This window comes from Thunnus maccoyii, chromosome 17 (genome assembly GCF_910596095.1).
Source record: "Thunnus maccoyii chromosome 17, fThuMac1.1, whole genome shotgun sequence".
Classification (NCBI taxonomy): Eukaryota; Metazoa; Chordata; class Actinopteri; order Scombriformes; family Scombridae; genus Thunnus; species Thunnus maccoyii.
In genome coordinates, this window is record NC_056549.1 from 14,988,163 (window position 1) to 15,006,467 (window position 18,305).

General features: G+C 39.8%; 1 protein-coding gene across 6 annotated transcripts in view; it reads left to right on the forward strand.

The window, feature by feature from the left end:
* Positions 1-10,813: 10,813 nt before the first annotated feature.
* Positions 10,814-18,305, forward strand: part of eya4 (EYA transcriptional coactivator and phosphatase 4) — a 51,968-nt gene continuing 44,476 nt past the window's right edge. For all 6 annotated transcript variants that reach the window (XR_006092061.1, XM_042390376.1, XM_042390375.1 and 3 more), the window contains exons 1-2: positions 10,814-11,176; positions 15,269-15,329. Coding sequence is in view for 5 of the 6 variants with exons in the window: in XM_042390376.1 (XP_042246310.1) it covers positions 15,297-15,329 (33 nt within the window). In the remaining variant the exon portion in view is untranslated. The remainder of the gene's footprint in view (positions 11,177-15,268; positions 15,330-18,305) is intronic.

Here is an 18,305-nt window from a genome sequence, read left to right on the forward strand (position 1 = left end):
AGGCCTAAGCAATGAAGTGCAAAGGTTGATCATTAATGCTAAAAATCCTTCTTCAAAGAAAAAATAATTGAACATAAAAAGGATCCTTACAAGCTTGGGAAGGCTCTTAAGGATTTGGGTTATAGTAAAAATATAAAAACCAGGTCTGCGAGGCTCAGCTTGGAGGTGAACGGTGAAGTCACCTCAGACAATACTGAAGTGGCTGACTATTTAAATACCTATTTTACTACAGTAACTAAAACTCTTGTAGCTAAGCTCCTTGATCAATCAGATGTATTCAATGAGGAGCAGGTACAGAGGCACTACTTGCGATATGGCATTCAGACACCATCCTTTTCTTTTAGTAAAGTGAGTGACGGTAAGGTCCTGAAGAGACTTTAGGAACTCAATACTAGTAGAGCTGCAGGTCTGGATAATATTCAAGCCAGGTTTCTTAGAGACGCTGCAGATATTATTGCTTCATCTGTTACACATATAATAAATATGTCAATAAAACAGGTTAAGGTTCCAACAGAGCTCAAGAGTGCTCAAGTTCTCCCCCTCTATAAGAAGGGTAGTAAGATAGATGGGGGGAACTATAGACTAGTTTCTATTTTATGTGTGATGTCAAAAATAATGGAAAAAATAATTCATGAACAGATTGAGGAGTACATCCAAAACAATATTTTATTTCGGTTTCAGTCAGGATTCAGAAAATATCACTCTACCGAATCCTGCCTGTTGTTTCTGACAGACAAAATCAGAAAGGAAATTCTGCGGAATGGTTATGAGAGACCTGCAAAAGGCGCTGTAGATCATTGCATTTTAATTTACAAATTAAAAGCTCTGGGTTTTAATTATATGGCCATTAGGTGGGTTAAATCCTATCTTACTGATAGATATCAAAGGGTTGATGTCAATGGGATGTTATCCAGTCCAAAACAATTATTTGTGGTGTCCCATAGGAGAGTGTTTTAGGGCCGTTATTTTTTATTACATATTAATGACCTTAATTTGGCCTGTTCTTGTGATATATATGCTGATGATATGCTTTTATATGCTGATGATGCTGCGTTACTAGTATCCCACAAAGAAAAAATAATGGTGGAAGATACCTTGAGATGGTTGCGAGGTGGCTCTCGGATAATAAACTTTCCCTTCATGGAGGAAAGACAGAGGCCATCCTCTTTGGGTCACAAATTAAATTGAGAAATTAATCTAATTTAATAGTAGAGATTGGTCAGACATCAGTCTCTTCAAAACCTTCAGTAAATGACTTTAGATGTGTTCTGGATAATGTTTTATCGGGGGAAGACATGGCTTTAAAAGCTCTGAACAAAATTACCAATAAAACAAAATTCCTGGCTAGAAAAGCCAAATTGTTGTATATACCAACTTTAAAAACTCTAGCTGGAGCATTGGTGTTATGCCATTTTAATTATGCTGCCACCTATCGGTACAGTAGCTCCTCACAGTCTCTTAAAAACAAATTACAGACTGCACAAAGTAAGTTAACTTTTTAAAGCTGTTCCCCTGCACACATCTTGATGCATTTCTTTTTTTTAAAAAAATGAATCTTCTCCATGTGGATAAAAGGGTGGTGCTAATTAAAATGAGTATTTCCCTCAAGATTGTGTACAAATCTGCACCTCCCTACCTATCCAACCATTTTAATCTAGTAAAAAACAACCACTCACCACTCATACAACACTAGAGGCAGTCTAACATATATTATTCCTGTGAGATTTAAAAAATGTTTTGAGAAAAATACACTATACAGCTTCATGTCAATGGAACAAGCTGCCTATCATGCTCAAGCTAAACCCAGGTAAGAGGAGTTTTAAATCAGATCTGTTAAATAATTTGTAGATGTACAAATGCTTGATGTTTTACTGTCTGTTTGGGTTTTTTAAGTCTAATGTCATTCTTGCTTGACACTTTCTTATTCAATTTGTCATCTTGTATTGCAATAGAGGACCACAATGGAAATAAGCCTTAGGGTTTGTTTTTTTTTGTGTATTTTAAACCTTGACCATTTTAAAAATCTTATATGCAGTCTGTCTTTACAATCAGCCTGTCATGTATGTTTTAAATTTTGTCAAATAAATCTATCTATCTGTCATGAAACTCTCTCTCTCTCTGACTTTCTCTCTCTCACACATGCACGTTAAAGTACCCCCATAAGCTACATACATCAGATTCACGGCAGTGAAAATCGCAAGTGATTTGCCCCTTGACCGCAGCAGCAATTGCTATCAAAGGCTAAATGTTTTAACATGACTGAACACACCACCATGTGGCCAGCTAATGGGCCTGCTCTTTACCTTCACTCTGTCTCTCCTCTCTCTCTCTCTTTATTTTTTTTTAAATAAAGACCTTAAAGGAGAAAACTTAATTAATCTGCCCTGTATTTCAAAACCATTTTTTTAAAATGGGGGTTTTTAGCTGCTCCACTTAAATGACATCTCAGTATAGTTAAAAAGTTAATAATAGAATCTTAGTTTCATGGTTTCTGGACCAAAACTGGGGAATTAGACACTCTTCTGTTTTGACTGATTAAGTGTACAATTTCTAGACCTAACAATTAGGTCAACAGAGAGAACAACAGTTTGTAGTATCTGCCATAACTTCCTAACAATTTTCTGTATACATAAAATGCATCCTTTTTTTTTAAATTTGTGTGGAATGAAATAAAGTGTAGAACTGATCTGTTTGGCACTCTACCGTTTGTTGCCGATATTCAGCCTCAGTCAGTTTTTGCTTCATTTGATTCAGATTGTTTTTCACTTGGTTTGGTTTGTCAGTGTGTAGCTATCTTCATCGTCAGTATTGGGATCAGCTATCAAACTGACCATTTATCCATATCTCATAACTTCATGATAATGTCTCATCGTATACTGACTATACTGACTTTTCCCACTTACCTTTCCTGGGCTGGTGTATTTATTAAGCCTGGGGAGAGTGGTGCGGGGGTGGATTCTTGTGAGACTGTTCCTATACTTAAATATTATGTCCATAACCATAAAACATTCAATCCACATAAAGCCAAGTGTTCTGGATCTGGCCACAGTAGCCTCCCCAGGGTGGTGCAGTAAAAGCGCCCTAAGCCGCCATTAAGTGGAGGGAGCTGGAAGAAATACTGGACAGAGGCTGGGACTGAATGAGAGCGAGAGCACAGCTGATGGTAAACTAATTTTGCTTCTCTGATCCCCCCCCCCCCCGAAAAACACCCGCATGCAGTATGTGTTGTGTTCACACACACGGCTTACACATTTACGTGGGGCACATATATACTGTATCATGCTTTCACACAAGTGAGGAGTCTCTCAGGACTCTCAAAACAGGAGAGAATCACACAGTCTCTCGCTCTTTCCATCTCTTCCCTAAACTGCTCTCACACACACTTGACCACCATCTCGGTGAGTAAGACATATGCTCCATCATTTGCCTTGAGGGACAAAAGACTGGGAAGGAATTCAGTGAGACACTGTAGCACTTCTCTCCAGGCTTTTGGATTAACAGTGTTCGGGCACACAGCTTTTCTGTCTGTGAAACAGATGAAAGTCTAAATCCGGACTTGATATTCACAGTACACTACAATATCAAATGAAGCATCACTTATGTTCTTTAGAGGATAAAAAGCTCCAATTACGTCCAAAAGGAGTTGAATAATGAATAATTTTGTGAGTGTATGTCTGTACAAAAGGTCCAGCTCTGTCTCTGCTGTCTGCCCTGTCTCAGCCCCGCCCAGCCCCAGGTACAGAATGGATAAACCTTCTGCACTCAGTTAGCTCTGATTGAGAATCACTGGCTCTATAAACTGCAGTCCACACAGACAATCAGGTTGCTCAAATGATGCCAAGCCACATTGCTTTGTCTCTCTTTCCTCAATTCCTGATTAGTGTGCGTGAAGAAATGAAAAGTGAGTAGAGTTACCACCTCAGTTTTGTATAAATTCTAATACCCTCTGAACCTTTTTGCTTTTAAATTAAGATTGTTGCTGGTAAAGTTAAGGGCCATGATCCTTATTCCATGTAGGCCACACAGTGTGGCTGTAGCCTCATGTTTAGTTTGATGCTTTGGCATTCTGTCTATTAGTATTCTGTTGCTTGTGTGGTTTGTGTGCTAGCTGTTTGTCTGGACTGCAAGGGACCTTTGCTATTGACTAATATATATTTATCCCCACTTATACATGACTGGTAGTCAGTCAGTGAAATTATTAGTTCAATTAATTCCCTTTTTACATTATATTGTCTGTTTAACATCTTATCATTTATTTCCTATTGGCTGTTTATTTGACATTACCCATGTAGCTTATATGCCTTGTCTAATGTCTGCTTTCTTTTCATTCCTTTCTGCAGCTCGCTGTCACCGCTGCTGTTTAACAGCCAATAATACTGTGTTCAATAAACCTGCACCCTGCTACACCCGCAACCTCAGCCTCAGTGTCTCTTTCTGCACCTCCACCGGTCATCTGACCGTGACCGCCAGCCTGTATCACATCCTCCTCACCCTATCCAGTTACACATTCACCAGAGGTCCCCCGACCTCATTCAGTGTCAAGCTTTTAAATGTTTAAGTCTTCATTTGGAATTGAATTCTTCACATCAATTGCCACATGAAGGTAAGAAGCACCTGAGAGTGTAGCCTTGCTGATCTGATGCCCCAGAGCTATTTGATAAGCCTTTCCCCCTCTGAGGAACGGAGGGATAAGAGAAAACTGATTTCAGTAAGAGTAGAGAAACCCTCATTAATATTTTGCCTTAACTGTCTTTTAGCATGTTATGTGTGTCTCTTTTTGTCACTGGCCGCTAATAAAGAGTCAGCGAAAGAAAAAAAAAAAAAGGTTGCAAGTGTAACTGGAGCGGCAGCTTCTCGGCAGGACATTACAGGAATTTACGATGTGTTAAATGTTTCCTTTGTTCCTCCCTGTGGCAGCTCGCTCCAGCAATTAGGGAAGGCATCAGCGTACAATGAGCTCATTACCCTCTCTCCCTCTCCCTCTCTCTATGTCTTCATATAACTTTTTTTTTTTGCAAAGAATTGATTGATCTAATGATTAATTGATTCTTTCAGCAGTAAATCAGTCCACATCTCACAACTCAGCACCATTATAATGTGGTGATACAAAAAAAACCTTGAACGCTCAGTAACAGAGATTTGTTGTCCTGTTAACAGAAACATGAAAGTAGTATGTGTTTGCCTCCTGCACCACCGTGTTAATTCCCAGAAGAGATTAATTTAATATAGCTTCTGTTTTTCTTTCAATATTGTGGTAAAATCTGAAACCCAACTGTGGCACTTTGCCAAAGTTTAAAATGCCAGCAGACTTTTTTTTTTTTCTGTGCACTCACCCCTGAAATAAACCCCATGCGCCATTCCATTTGGCAAACCAATTTGGGATGGAGGGTGGGGGCAGGAAAGGGAGAGGTATAGGTTAGCTGTAGTAATAATCATAAATCACCTCTGAAATGCTGCCATGTCACATGCCAGACTGCGCCACTAATGACCAGGCCCATCTTTCACCGGGTATTTTTATCTGTGTGCCCTGACACTCGACTTCTGGAAGCGTCCTCTCGTTTTACGTCGTCAGCACCTCGGCCCAGCCTGAGCACAAGTTCCTCACATATCTATAAATACCAGCCAGCTAAATGGCATTTTCTCTCACCCACCCCCTGCTTGGCAAGAACTGGGAACTCTGTGACTTGGCAAAGGGACCCGAAGTCCTACGCCACTAAACATCTTGGGGCTTAGCCCCCCCAGCCCCCACCCCCCCGCAACCCCAGCGTCACCCTCCGGAGAACAGCTGGCCAAAAAAATAGATCCATCTGCCACTGCCTTCAAATTCCAAAGTGGTTTCAGTTTAATTAAATAAGTTGAAATTGGTTTCTACAAGATTGAGTAAAAAGTAGCAATTAGCACATTGGTTTCTCAGTTAAGACCACCTGTAAGGTTTGTTTATTATGTAACAGGTGTAGTTAAAGCATCACATACATCAGTGCTTGTTGACTCATACACACAAAAACACCTGTACATGCTTCCTTTGTGCAGAATGTTCTGCCAAGTTTTTTAAGCTTGCTGACATGTGGCACTAGAGACTGCAGGTCAGCAACAGCTTCCTGCTATTTCGGGCTCTGTCACAGCTTGAGGTTTTAATTTATTCTGCCAGAATGTGTCAATCACGGAGCAGCAGGGTTCAGGCCTGACATTGGTACGGGAGAGAGGGGAGAGGGAGGCACAGCGGGTTAGGCCAGATTCTTATTGAAAGAGTCAAACAGAACTAAAAACAAAGCAATATTATTACAGCAGGAACACTCTGCTATTCATAGAAATCTCCCAAACCACAAAATGTAATGTATTTTCATTCCACATTAGCATTTTCACATCATTGTCTTATAGTTTGCTTCTACATACAAAAAAAACCCCAACTACAACAAAAACAACTACGGATCATGTCCTGCTGGTTGGCTGGGACATTGTGTATTGGACGTATTTACACATGTGCAGTCAGCACATGTGTTCTGTGCAGACCTTCCACAGTTTTTTTCTGGAGACTCTAGTGGACACTGGCAGATGATAAAATTTATGTCATGGGGACCCTCACAGCTATGTGTTACATTCCATTTACATTTATCGAGTGCCATGCTTAGCTTCAAATTCTGTCTGATGTGCCACAAGGTTGCAGGTGCCTGAAGTAAGAATAAGAATACAGAGCGTGAAAGAATAATTTGAGTTTAAGGGGGAGTTCAAAATTGAGAGAAAAAGCAGAAAATTGTATGTTTTTAGATGTGTCTACATCAGAAGTTTAAGACCGATCTTTATTGGTCAAAAACCTTAGCTAAGTGTGAAAGATGTGTTCCTATAATATATCTGTGTTAGTATGGACGCCAAAGTACATGTTGCTCCAAAATGGACTTCACATTAACTTTCTCTTCCCTCAGTAATTTGATAGAACAATTTTGAATGAGCATCTAGACCCATTTTACCTCTCCACGTTGATATTAACAGAGACAATTCAATCTAATCTTCAAGCAGTGGTCAATGAATACGGTGACTGTTATTCTCTCTATGTCAGAGTCAGGCTGCTACTATTTACCATGCCAGTGCATGTCCACAGGCCATGCCAAGGGTTTGAATCTGACCCTTCCAATGCAGTGCCAAAGCACACACACACACACACACACACACACACACACACACACACACAAACACACGCACATCAGTCATCATGCGATGCAGTATTATCCTGCGTGATTCAATGAAACAAATGAAGCAACAAATGACAAAAAAATCTCAGCTGTAAAGTACTGTAAGTCCAGTGATGGAGCTGGGCCCAGTTCTTTGCTGTTTCTCTGGTCCAAAGGCAGGTGTGTAATGCAAAGTGCATCTGTCGATCTGTGTTTCTGCTGATGCACCGGTAGTCTGTCCTTTATGGTCTTCTACCCAGTGCATCATGGCATCAATCTATAAGTATTAATTATTGTTATGAAAGCTGAAGTGTCCTATGATGTAATTTCTGTGGCAGAAAACTCTAAATTTACTGAAACTAATGCAAAAATCTGCTCAAAAATATTTTTCATATTTTTGATATTTCTATATTTTAGTAGATAATGTCACTTCTTTGTATATTTGACTTATTTACAAATGCGAAAAATCATTGCTCCATTAAGAGAGCATAGAGGGGTATATTCATTTGAATGGTAAATTTCAAATGTTACTGATTACCGTACAAAAATATCTTGTTTCCTTTAAAAGAAGTTGATCATCTTAAATGGATTTTCATCAGATTTTTCACCTGGAGTCACTTAGATTTTACGTCCCCCACCCACTCAAAAGCAAGACCTTACTTCCAATGGGGTGGGAAGCCAGATAGGGATGTCCTAATTTCTGTATTATCTTGTCCTATCTTGTGTTGTGTTGTCTTGCTGCCAGAGGACGATGATTCATGCACTACCAATTTTCAGCAAGCACAGCTCACAACAAAAATGTGTTAGTGCCCTCTACAGCAAGGAAGTAGAAAAATAACAATATACTGTGTGGTTAAACCACGGAGTCTGATTTTTACTTGGATTTAGTTGGAATTGTGTATTAACAGTCTTTCACCATCGACCAGATTTCTTTAATATTCAAAGTAAACAGATACATTTCTTGACTTTAAACCATTAAACCTCATCATTAGTATCACACTAAGCTATGGCGGTTGCCTCCTCAGACGACCTCAGCTCCATCTACAGTAGACTTGGTCTAAATTCTACATTACACACTTGGGGTGTGGCGTTTAAAGATGAGGACATTTAACAGGCAGAATGGATCAAATGAAAGAGTCTACTGAGTTGCATTATGGGAATTGTAGGATCAAGTATTCTTGAAACTTGATTCATACTAGAAACCTAAAGCCAGGCGCTTCCCCCTTTTTGACCATACTTTTTTAAATTTCACAAGTTCCCAATTTCGCGACTTTATGGAAGTATGCTTTTAAGGAATGGAGAAATGAATGAATGAAAGGAGTGAGGGTAAACATTGTGCTGAGGGAGGACAATTATTATGACAACCTTCTTTTCTCTCTGCTCCCAATTTTTCACTTTAGCTTTGCCAGTCAGTGACTTTCTCTTTCTCTCTGCCAGCTGATGCGCCAGCCAATGCCACAAAGAACAGAACTTTTTACAGCACATGTGTGTGTGTGTGTGATGCCAGGGAATCTTTGGCTCTTTTCATTCTACATAATGTCACCAAGAAGCCTTTTGAATCATGTAAACAAATACAGCAGTAACGTGCATGAGAGCGGCAGAGAACGCATGGGGAAAGAATGCAAGATGCATTTGCACAAACTGTGTGTGTTAATGTCGGCAGGATCTCTAAACCAACAATTAAGGATCAGTCAGAGAGCCTGATGACATCATCATCCCAAATAAATGACAGCATGGTAAAAGAGCGCTGGTCCAGGGCCAGCGGGACCCAACAGTCAAAGAATCCATAAGCCATAATAAACATTCAATTTTTCAAATAAACTAAACTCTGTTGCCAAATCTATCATCTTTTTGTGGAGCGGAGCTGTCTGACTTTACTCTCGCACGATTTATTTGGGCCATGATGATTTACGTTTGTTATTCTGTTTTGTACATCCAACATGTTTTCTGGCTTTTATTGGCATGATTGTTCCCCATTTTTCTGTCTATAATTGCACATAGATTAACCAGCGCAATGTATTCAGCACCATCATTTCTCTTTGTCTGTCAGTCTTTAATTGTGATTTTGTATATTTGCTAACATGTATCAGGTTTCATTATGAGTACTGTTTCTAAAAGGCTCACTTTTAGGGGCATGTGTTTAAGTGATATAAAGCATCATTTGAGCTCAGAAGAAAAAAAATCATCTTTTTGTGTCCAGGTTTTGAGATATCTGCCTCTGGAATTTCTGCTTCCACACCAATAAAATGGAGATAAATGGAATTTCATTTGGCACTTGCAACATTGAAAAATTACAATTAATAAATTTAGCAGCAAGCTGGGCCACAGGATCAAGATCATGTCCTCAGTATCTTGGAATATGGATGTTTTAGTGACCAATTACATTTTTTTCTGATTCTGATATCATCAAATTTGATTACAGTGTGTACTCCAGCCAAAAGCATGAGCATTTCCAATTATGTCTTCCCAGACCTTGAACTAATTATTTGAAATACACTGTTCTCTATAACAAGCTTCCTCAGACTGAAAGCTTTTACTTCCCTTCATCAGATACATTTCTAATCAAAAAGCACTAATGTGGTGTGATGTAAACATCTCATTTTGTTGTGTTATTTCTTTTTGGGTTATGTGCCAGTTAAGTCTTTTTAAACCGTAAACTGTTTTAAACTAAACATAATATTACTTCTTTTATATTTATTTTATTCTAAATTCCTGTTATTTTTTGTCTTTAGTAAAGGTTTAGTTGAGATCTTATTTTATGTATATTTGGTATATTATACCACATCAGCAACAATAAACAGGCTAAACAAAAAAAAAAATGAATTAGAGTAAAGTAAATGAATGTACAGTAGGATAATATTCCTAACATAGTGGATCAGGTGTTGAAACAGCATTTAAACAATAGATTAGCAACACAAAATTGACATAATACACTGTATATTTAAACATTTAAATACATAGACAACATGAAAAATAGATTTACTAGACTTCTTTTGTGTTTTCTGGGGTGACGGGGCGGTGGGGGACTCTTGACCCCAGCAGTGTTGGCCCCGGCCCTGGCAGCTGCATGTGTTTCCAGAAACAGTCTTCCCTTTACTAGAACACACTCAACATTTTTTATTGGAACTACTCCTGAGAAAATAGTTCCTACATTGAACTTGACAGCTTTTGTGCACTTTGTTTTATTTCATTTTATCTATTTATTTTAATTTGTCTGAGCTGGCCGAAAGCCTTACAGTGTGTTCAAAAGAAAAAAAAAATCCTGCTTATGATTTTGAAATGTTTCGCTCACTTGTTTTATTTTCTTTTATGTAGGAATAAAGAAGGACAGTCAAAAATAAAAAAGAATGGTTCTTCTGAGTACACAAATTATAGAAAATGATAGATAGATAGATAGATAGATAGATAGATAGATAGATAGATAGATAGATAGATAGATAGAGAGTGAGTGAGTGAGTAAGTGAGTGCACGTTGTTTTTGCTCTGATGGGATAAATAAAACTGTGAGCACGTCATTTGGGCCTAACTATTAATAAGAATGTCATTTTGGTATCCCCCCCTCCCTCCCCTCTGAACCCCATTACTCCTTTGGACGCTTGCCCAATAGTGTCCGCATGGCAGCTGGACGCATGCGCAGCAGCACGGTCCTCAATAATGAAGTTGAGCCTAATGCCTCTGAACAGCCTGGTGCTCAAACTTGGGACGCGGACTGAAAATAATGGTGTTCCCCGCAGAAGTGAGCAGTCCGGTCACCGAAACTGAGTCCCGGGACTTGGGTTTGACTTTGTAAATTTGTCCGCTCGAGTCTAGACAACTCTTCGGGCTTGTTTTTGGACTCTTGCTGGCAATGGCCAGCAGTGGCTGAAGTGTTTTGATCCAGTCAGTGACAGCCTGCAAACAGCAGGGAGAGCTGTGCAGCGACCGCACTGCATTTGATTATGAGCGTTTGCAAGAACTGAAGGAAATCTGGGAGCTGATTTCTTTCTTGCAGTGAAAATAATTTGAACACAGGTATGTTCACTTTTTAATTTTATTTATTTATTTATTTTTACATTTCAGACAGTGACATATGAGTGGTTTTATTCTGCCAAATAGGCTGTGAGGTCAGTGACAGTTCAGGTTGCTGAAGTCTGAGGATGATGACTCGATAACTTTATTAGCTTTGATTCAGTTTGATGAATTCTTACAAATAACGAACAAAGCATATTTTAAAACATCCCTCAGTTTAAAATGATTTTCCTCCAACAATGAATTGTAAACAGGTTGATTTTTCACAATTTACAATGATGACAAGATCTCAAATTTCTCTGCGTAAATTTGTTGTAATTACATTTCCATCAGCATTTTTAAAAAGAGACTACATGTAACCTGAATTGTCAAATTTTAAGTCTGTGTCCATTTTTCATTTATGTCAGTGGGGGAAGAACCCAAATTTCATCTCTTCCCCGGGACCTCGGCAGGTTAAACCATAATTTCATCCACCTATTGAGGACTTTACGCACAGTTTATGGCTTAATATGAATATATATTTTAACAGTAATCTAACAAGAATTTAAACAGAGACTCTTAAAAATAAACTGATGTTACATCTATGATTTATTTTTCTTAAGAAAAAAAAAGATTAAAAATTTTCTGACAGTAGATTAGCTTGTATTTGGTGATTATTTGCCACATGAAAAGCACTGAATGCAGGTCAGTGTGGTTTCAACATCTTTGTATTCAGACCTCATCAGTGGACACATGGAGGAGTTGCTGCTGCATCCCTCAGCGTGTCCGCCGTTTCTCCCGATCTCTCCTCTCATCCCACGTGGAGTTTGTGTTTATATTTGATATGCAGGAAATGGGAATCTTATACCACGGCCGGGCTCTAAGGGCTTGAAAGGCCACTGGCTATTGGCCTGCAGCTAACGACATGACAAGTTATACACGCCGACTCAAAATCTGATAGGCCTACTGCGCCGTAATCCATACAGATTAGATTTCACATTAAGGACTCATACTTAACCAACGCGCATTAATGCGCAAGAGATGGATGGTGTTTGGATTGTGGAGATTTCGGGAAAGTCCTGCACATCTGAAACAATTGTTCTGGCCTTTAAAAAAAAAAGAAAAGAATCAAAGACCTGCTGGACCATTTAAAATAAAGACCATGAATGTAATTAGACGTGTTGCATTATGAGGAAGGGAAATAATCTGTTCACCGTTTTCCAAATTATACATCAATTTATGATAAAGCGTATTTTTATCCAGGTTACTCCTTTTTGTTTTGTTTCTTCATGTCTATCGTTTAAATTTTACCTGCGATAATTACCTGAGACACTTGTGTCCTTTTAAATAAGATTGAACTTTAAAAAAAATGTTCTCTATAATTAGAATAGGTGCAGTACATTAAAATATTTAATCAATAGTTTATAATTGTTTGCCAATAATAAAGAAACATCTTCACACATTCAAATATTGACTCTCTTAAATTTTCATCAGCTTTTATTGGGTTTTTTTTCTTGGAAATTATATAGTTTGGGTAAAATATTCAGCTCAAATAAGACATGTTTAACTTGTTTAAAATACTATTTATTTGAGTCCCACAATTAAAATTATGTGTCCCATCGTTGCTGCTGCTCCTATTAGTGCGGCTCAGTTACATTTAGAGTTGAGGACATGAGCCTGGTGACAAACTGCACCACACGACGGCACAAAGAGAAGAATCTGTATGATATGAAAAAAGAAAAAAAAACACACGTTTTGGCAAGTGATTCCTTAACTGGCTTTATAAATAAAGAGACATTTAAAAAAAATCGATTCGTGCATTGAAAAAAACCCCCAGATTGCTCCGTCAATATAGTTTCAGCCGACCTGTGACTTTTCACTACAACCTCTCCAGCCAGCAGTCTGCGGTTTGTTCAACATTCTTCTCCTCTTCGGCTTTTATAGCGTGAAATTACCACAGTGTGGCTGTGCAGTCCACTTTCTAATCCTCCGCTGTCCCATATGTGTTTCTCATGTCGCTGTCAATAGCCATAGTGAGAAATATAATTCTCTCTTCTGGGCCGCTGAAGGAAATGGCAGTCATTATTGATTCCCTGCAGTGTCAGATTAACTGGCCTGCTGGATGGTTTTAGGGCCATGCGAGGCAATGATGTGTAGCAAGATACAAAAAAAAAACAAAAAAACAATTAGCAATGTAAGAATATTTAAAAACCAAACTTTATACTTTCTTAAGACTTATTCTAAGCTGTAGTACTTTGATACTCCCTATGAGTATCACAATCTGTTATAAATTTACCATTTTATTGCCCTTAAACTTAGACAAATGTTCACTACTCATAAAATAAACTTAAATTTATTGGAGTTTACTGTCCAATGCATCCTTGATTGGAGAGAATAAACTTGAAAAGAGAGAGAGAGAGAGAGTGAGTGAAAGGCAACCAGATAGAGTCTGTCCTCCACAAAGGTGAGAGAGGGAGAGGGAGAAGGAGGGGGGGAAAGGGAGGGGGGTCTGGAGGTGGAGGTGGGGAGGGGGTGACGGGGTGAGGGAGGGAGGCTTGGGCACAAATCAATTCACCTGAGAGACGCATTATTGTCTTCGGTTTCAGGCGAGGAGGAGCTGAATGCTATGAAAAATTAAAAGGATGCCAGTTAGTTTAAGGGATCGAGCCAGAAAACTCGGCGACGCACGAGCACACACGCACGCACACACACACACACACACACACACACACACACGCATACACACAGCAGTACAGGATATGTGTCTTCTTTGAAGGATATCTACCTTATGTTGTACCTCTCACATAACGTAACTTGTGCACTGTTTGTTCTGGGGCAAACTTTAGATTAAGTTGGCATTTAAAATATTAATCAGTTACTTAAGTGTGTAATAGTGACCAGTTGTCTTCCACTGTCTTTTGTATCACATGCAATATACGCACACACACACACACATATAGTGTAAAGTTAATTTCTTTTTGGTGCTCAAGTAGGCTTGAATTTGGCACACACAAATTCCAAGGAAGAACAAATCATTCACTTAACTGAACATACTGTATAACACAATTCCTTCATTACACAGTGCAGAAAAGAAAGCCTGTTGGAACTGGGTCAAAGCGCAGGTGCAGAGAAAGGTTTGTAAGCTGAAGTGAAATAGAGCAAAAGCATTTACAAAAAAAAAATATGAGCAAAACTGCGTGAAATGATTGACTGTCACTCCTTACTCCGAGCTTGCTGGGAACCACAGATCTAATGACAGGGAAGGGCTTTTGCATGTGTGCGTGTCTGTGCACCTTACTCTTTTGCTCAGCTGTCAAACTCTTCCGACGGCCTTTGCACAATATAGCAGAGAGCAGCCATTTTGTGCTGTTCTGTTGGGGTGATGGCATTGTTTTCCATTCTTTCAGTCAGCCTTTGTTGCAGCTTCACCCCTCCCACCTCCACCCTGCATGATAGTAGCAAAAAAAAAAAAAAAAGACAAGGATACGCTGTATCCCTGTATTCCTGTCTTTCATTTTTTCGCAGTACCCTGAACGCAACACCACATCTAATCACTCTTAAGTTGCAGACAATCACCTCGGCCTCACCATCCCTCCTGACTCCTGCACCAACCTGTCTCCTGTCTAGTATTAATAGGGTCACTCACTGTCTTCGTGTGCTAGCCAGCCACTGTGTCTGTGGTCCAGAGCCAGCCAAGCAGCCGTATCATTTACACTTCTCCATTTTCATTGTTGATATTTACTTCTGCAATTATCTCTCCACTTCACCCTCGGCTGAAGATGATATGCTGAAGTTAACGTTGCCGCTTCCCTCCTTCAGTCTCCTGTTGCTCACACATAAACACACTGACAGAGGGTCTAACCGACAGATGCGCACAGACATGTAAAACAAAAGGAATTCATGCAGTAAGGTGGGTGGTTTCATCCACAATGTATAAGTGAATACATTTGGCAAATGCCCAAACTAGTGTTTAAAATTTTATTCTGGTGATTTTCATCAACACAATGTTAGCAGACCATTTATCATTAAACCTGTGCACAGGTAAATAGAAAAAGGTGACATTTTCATTTTATATTCATAAACGCACATTTTATTGTCTCATTTTTGCCCCTTTAGTGTGTGGTGGATCACAACACAAGAAGCCATGGAGGCCTCACAGGACCTCAACGAACAGATGGTGAGTTAAACGCTACTGTATGCATGCGAATGTGTGTGGGTGGGTGGGTTTACCTTGTATTGACCACACAAGACTGAGGTATACGCGCAATGGAGAGATGTGTGTGTGTGTGGTGTGTGTGTGTGTGTGTGTGTGTGTGTGTGTGTGTGTGTGTGTGTGTGTGTGTGTGTGTGTGTACGCTAACACACAGCAGATGTGGTTCAGTGAGTGTACAGTAACCATATGGCAGTAGTCTGAGTGAATTCATTAGAAACAATGCTGGACACAGACATCAATTTAGGAAGTGTGTGTGTGTTTGTGTGAATTTTGTAAGCATATGTGTGCATGTAACACTAGCGAATCCACAGGCGTTTAAATGACTGTTTAACTAAATTGAAAAAGTTTTTATCTGTAACATATCTTTCAGACCTCAGTCACACACTTAGGCACATACACACACACACACACACACACACACACACACACACACACACACTGAGCCTGAGGGTTTGTTAGTGTCTCAGCACAGCAGGTTACCTCTGCGTCACGTCAGCGCAGCGTCCCAGTTCTGCTTGTTTAAAGATCAGGCCGTATTGTTGGGAAAATGATTTTGGCGGCGAGCGAGGTCCACTCGCATTTCAAAGTCGTTAGTCAGCCACCAGAACAGGTGTAATTTCATCTCCTCCTCCTCCTCCTCCTCCTCCTCCTCCTCCTCCTCCATCAAGCCTCGTTCTCTCTCCCTCTCTCCCTCTCTCCCTCTCTCCCTCTGACCTGCCAGCCTCGACAGTAATAATAGCGCAAAGTGGGACAGAGCACATGAAGTATGTTGTTTTTCCCCACTTTTTGTGTTGCTCTGTCAGACTCGCCCTGGCTTAGATTACAGGCTGACCCCAGTGGAGTACTGTCACTCACACATACAGTACACACACACAAAACACAAACACACAGGAAAAAAAAAAGAAAGAAAGAGAAGGAAGTAAAGAAAGAGAAAGAGGAGCATTCATCTTTTCTTGCTGCCATCCAAATATCAAATATTGATGTCCATATTCCACAATTACTTCACCTGCTTTAAATAGGGCAGTGATGTCATTTATAATGTGAATTTGAGCTGCAGCTCAAAGACATTGATTAATTGTTCAGGTTGGAAATGAGACCTCAGAGCACGGACAGAGATTTTAATCTTATCACACAGAGCGAAAGGCTTGTAGACCTGAGATTGGTCTTTACCTTTTTGTTTTTGCTTCAAAACATTCAGGAATAGCTTATAAAGTTGCTAATTTGCATGATTTAAAGATTTTTTTGTTGTTATAGATATCATTTTTCAATTAGCGTCTCTGTATCATTCCAAATTTTGGGCGTACTGTGTATAATTTACACTCAGCAGCCAGTTTATGGTACACCTAGCTAAAATGAAGAAGCCCTGCAATAAATCCGACCATCATGAAGGTTTTAATGTTCAGCTCTCGTTGGAAATGTTCAACTTTATGGTCATTTTGGAGGCTCTAGTCTGTGGCGCTGTTGGATTATATTGTGTTATACTGAGACTTGTGTCTAATATTTTATCTACCCTCACGGATATAAATGTGGTTGACAAAATTGTGTGTACATTTCTGTTGGGCAGAGTGACAAAGTCTATAAGAAAATATCATCAGTAATGTGGAAATATTGGCCCGAGCAAGAGGAAGCTTTCACTTAACTGTCATGCAGCCTATAAAATAACCAAAATGAGGATGATATTCATATACATTACACATATATTACAACATCAGCTTTGTATACTGTAAATAGTCTTCCTGTTCTGTTTCAACGTTTTTTCAAATTATGTTTTAGCTGATAAAACTGAAATTTCGTTTGCAGTTTTGTGCTTATTGTCTCACTTTGATTACACCTGAACCTCAAATTACGAATGACAGCTTTTACAAATTCAATTTAACCGAACACGAAACTATAAGTGAAATTCATTTCCTCAGAATGTTTTCCTCTTTTTTTTTTTCCTATTCAATATTTAAACTGAAAGTGGCTAATTCTTTCTCCGCACTGCTTCAGTGAAACAGGCGTGTCTCGGGTGACTAAGAAAACAGCACAAGACCTCACACACAAAGTTTCGGGGAGTTGTCTGTTGATACCTGATACCGCCCGTCCCCCTCTACCCTTTAAAGTCCCCCTTCCCCTTACTTCCTCCACCCCACCCTTTTCCCACCACCTCCATCACGCGTCATCTGGGTTATGGTCATACGTCCTCTCTGGCTGCCTGCCTGCCGAAGGCCAGCCTGCCGTCTGTGGTCCTCGGGGAGTGCTCTGGAAGGAGCCTGAGGCAGGGCCAAAAGTGGTTAGCCTCTTAATGCTACTTTTAGCTTGTTTAACGGTCTCACTCCACCTGTTGTCACATACTTGTTTAGCTGTGGAGAAAAGGTGATAACCGTTTTTTGTTTTTTGATTGATACTCGGTGAGATGATGATGAAAAGACAACGATGATGATGACTTTTTCTTGCTGTTTGGATCAAATGTCTTATGAATTTAACTAGATCGTAAATTTGTATTAGCAGTGTTTAGTATGCACACACAAATATACACACACAAACCCCACACACAGTCCCTCAATGCCTCTTGATCTGACAGAGCCCTGATTGAAGTCTGGTGGAGGAAGCAGGGAGAGACGGGGGGGGGGGGGAGAGCGGTGGTGTTTGTTGACCCCGGGGAGCCTTGCAGGATTTTAATGCATGGCCACCAGAAGAAAAAAGTGAGAGAGATGGAGGAGGAGGAAAAAAGAGGGGAAAAAAGGTTCTTTTAGCCATAGCCTTTTCCTCTGGTGCGCTGGGAGAGGCCCAGAGTATGGCAGCTGTCCCAGTATGTGTGTGTGTGTGTGAGAGAGAGAGAGACAGAAAGACGGAGAGAGAGAGAGAGAGAGTGAGAGTGCATGGACCAAGTTAGAGGAGGAAGGGGGTCAGGTTGCACCCCTCTTTCACCCCTACAACCCCATACAGACGCATTCACAC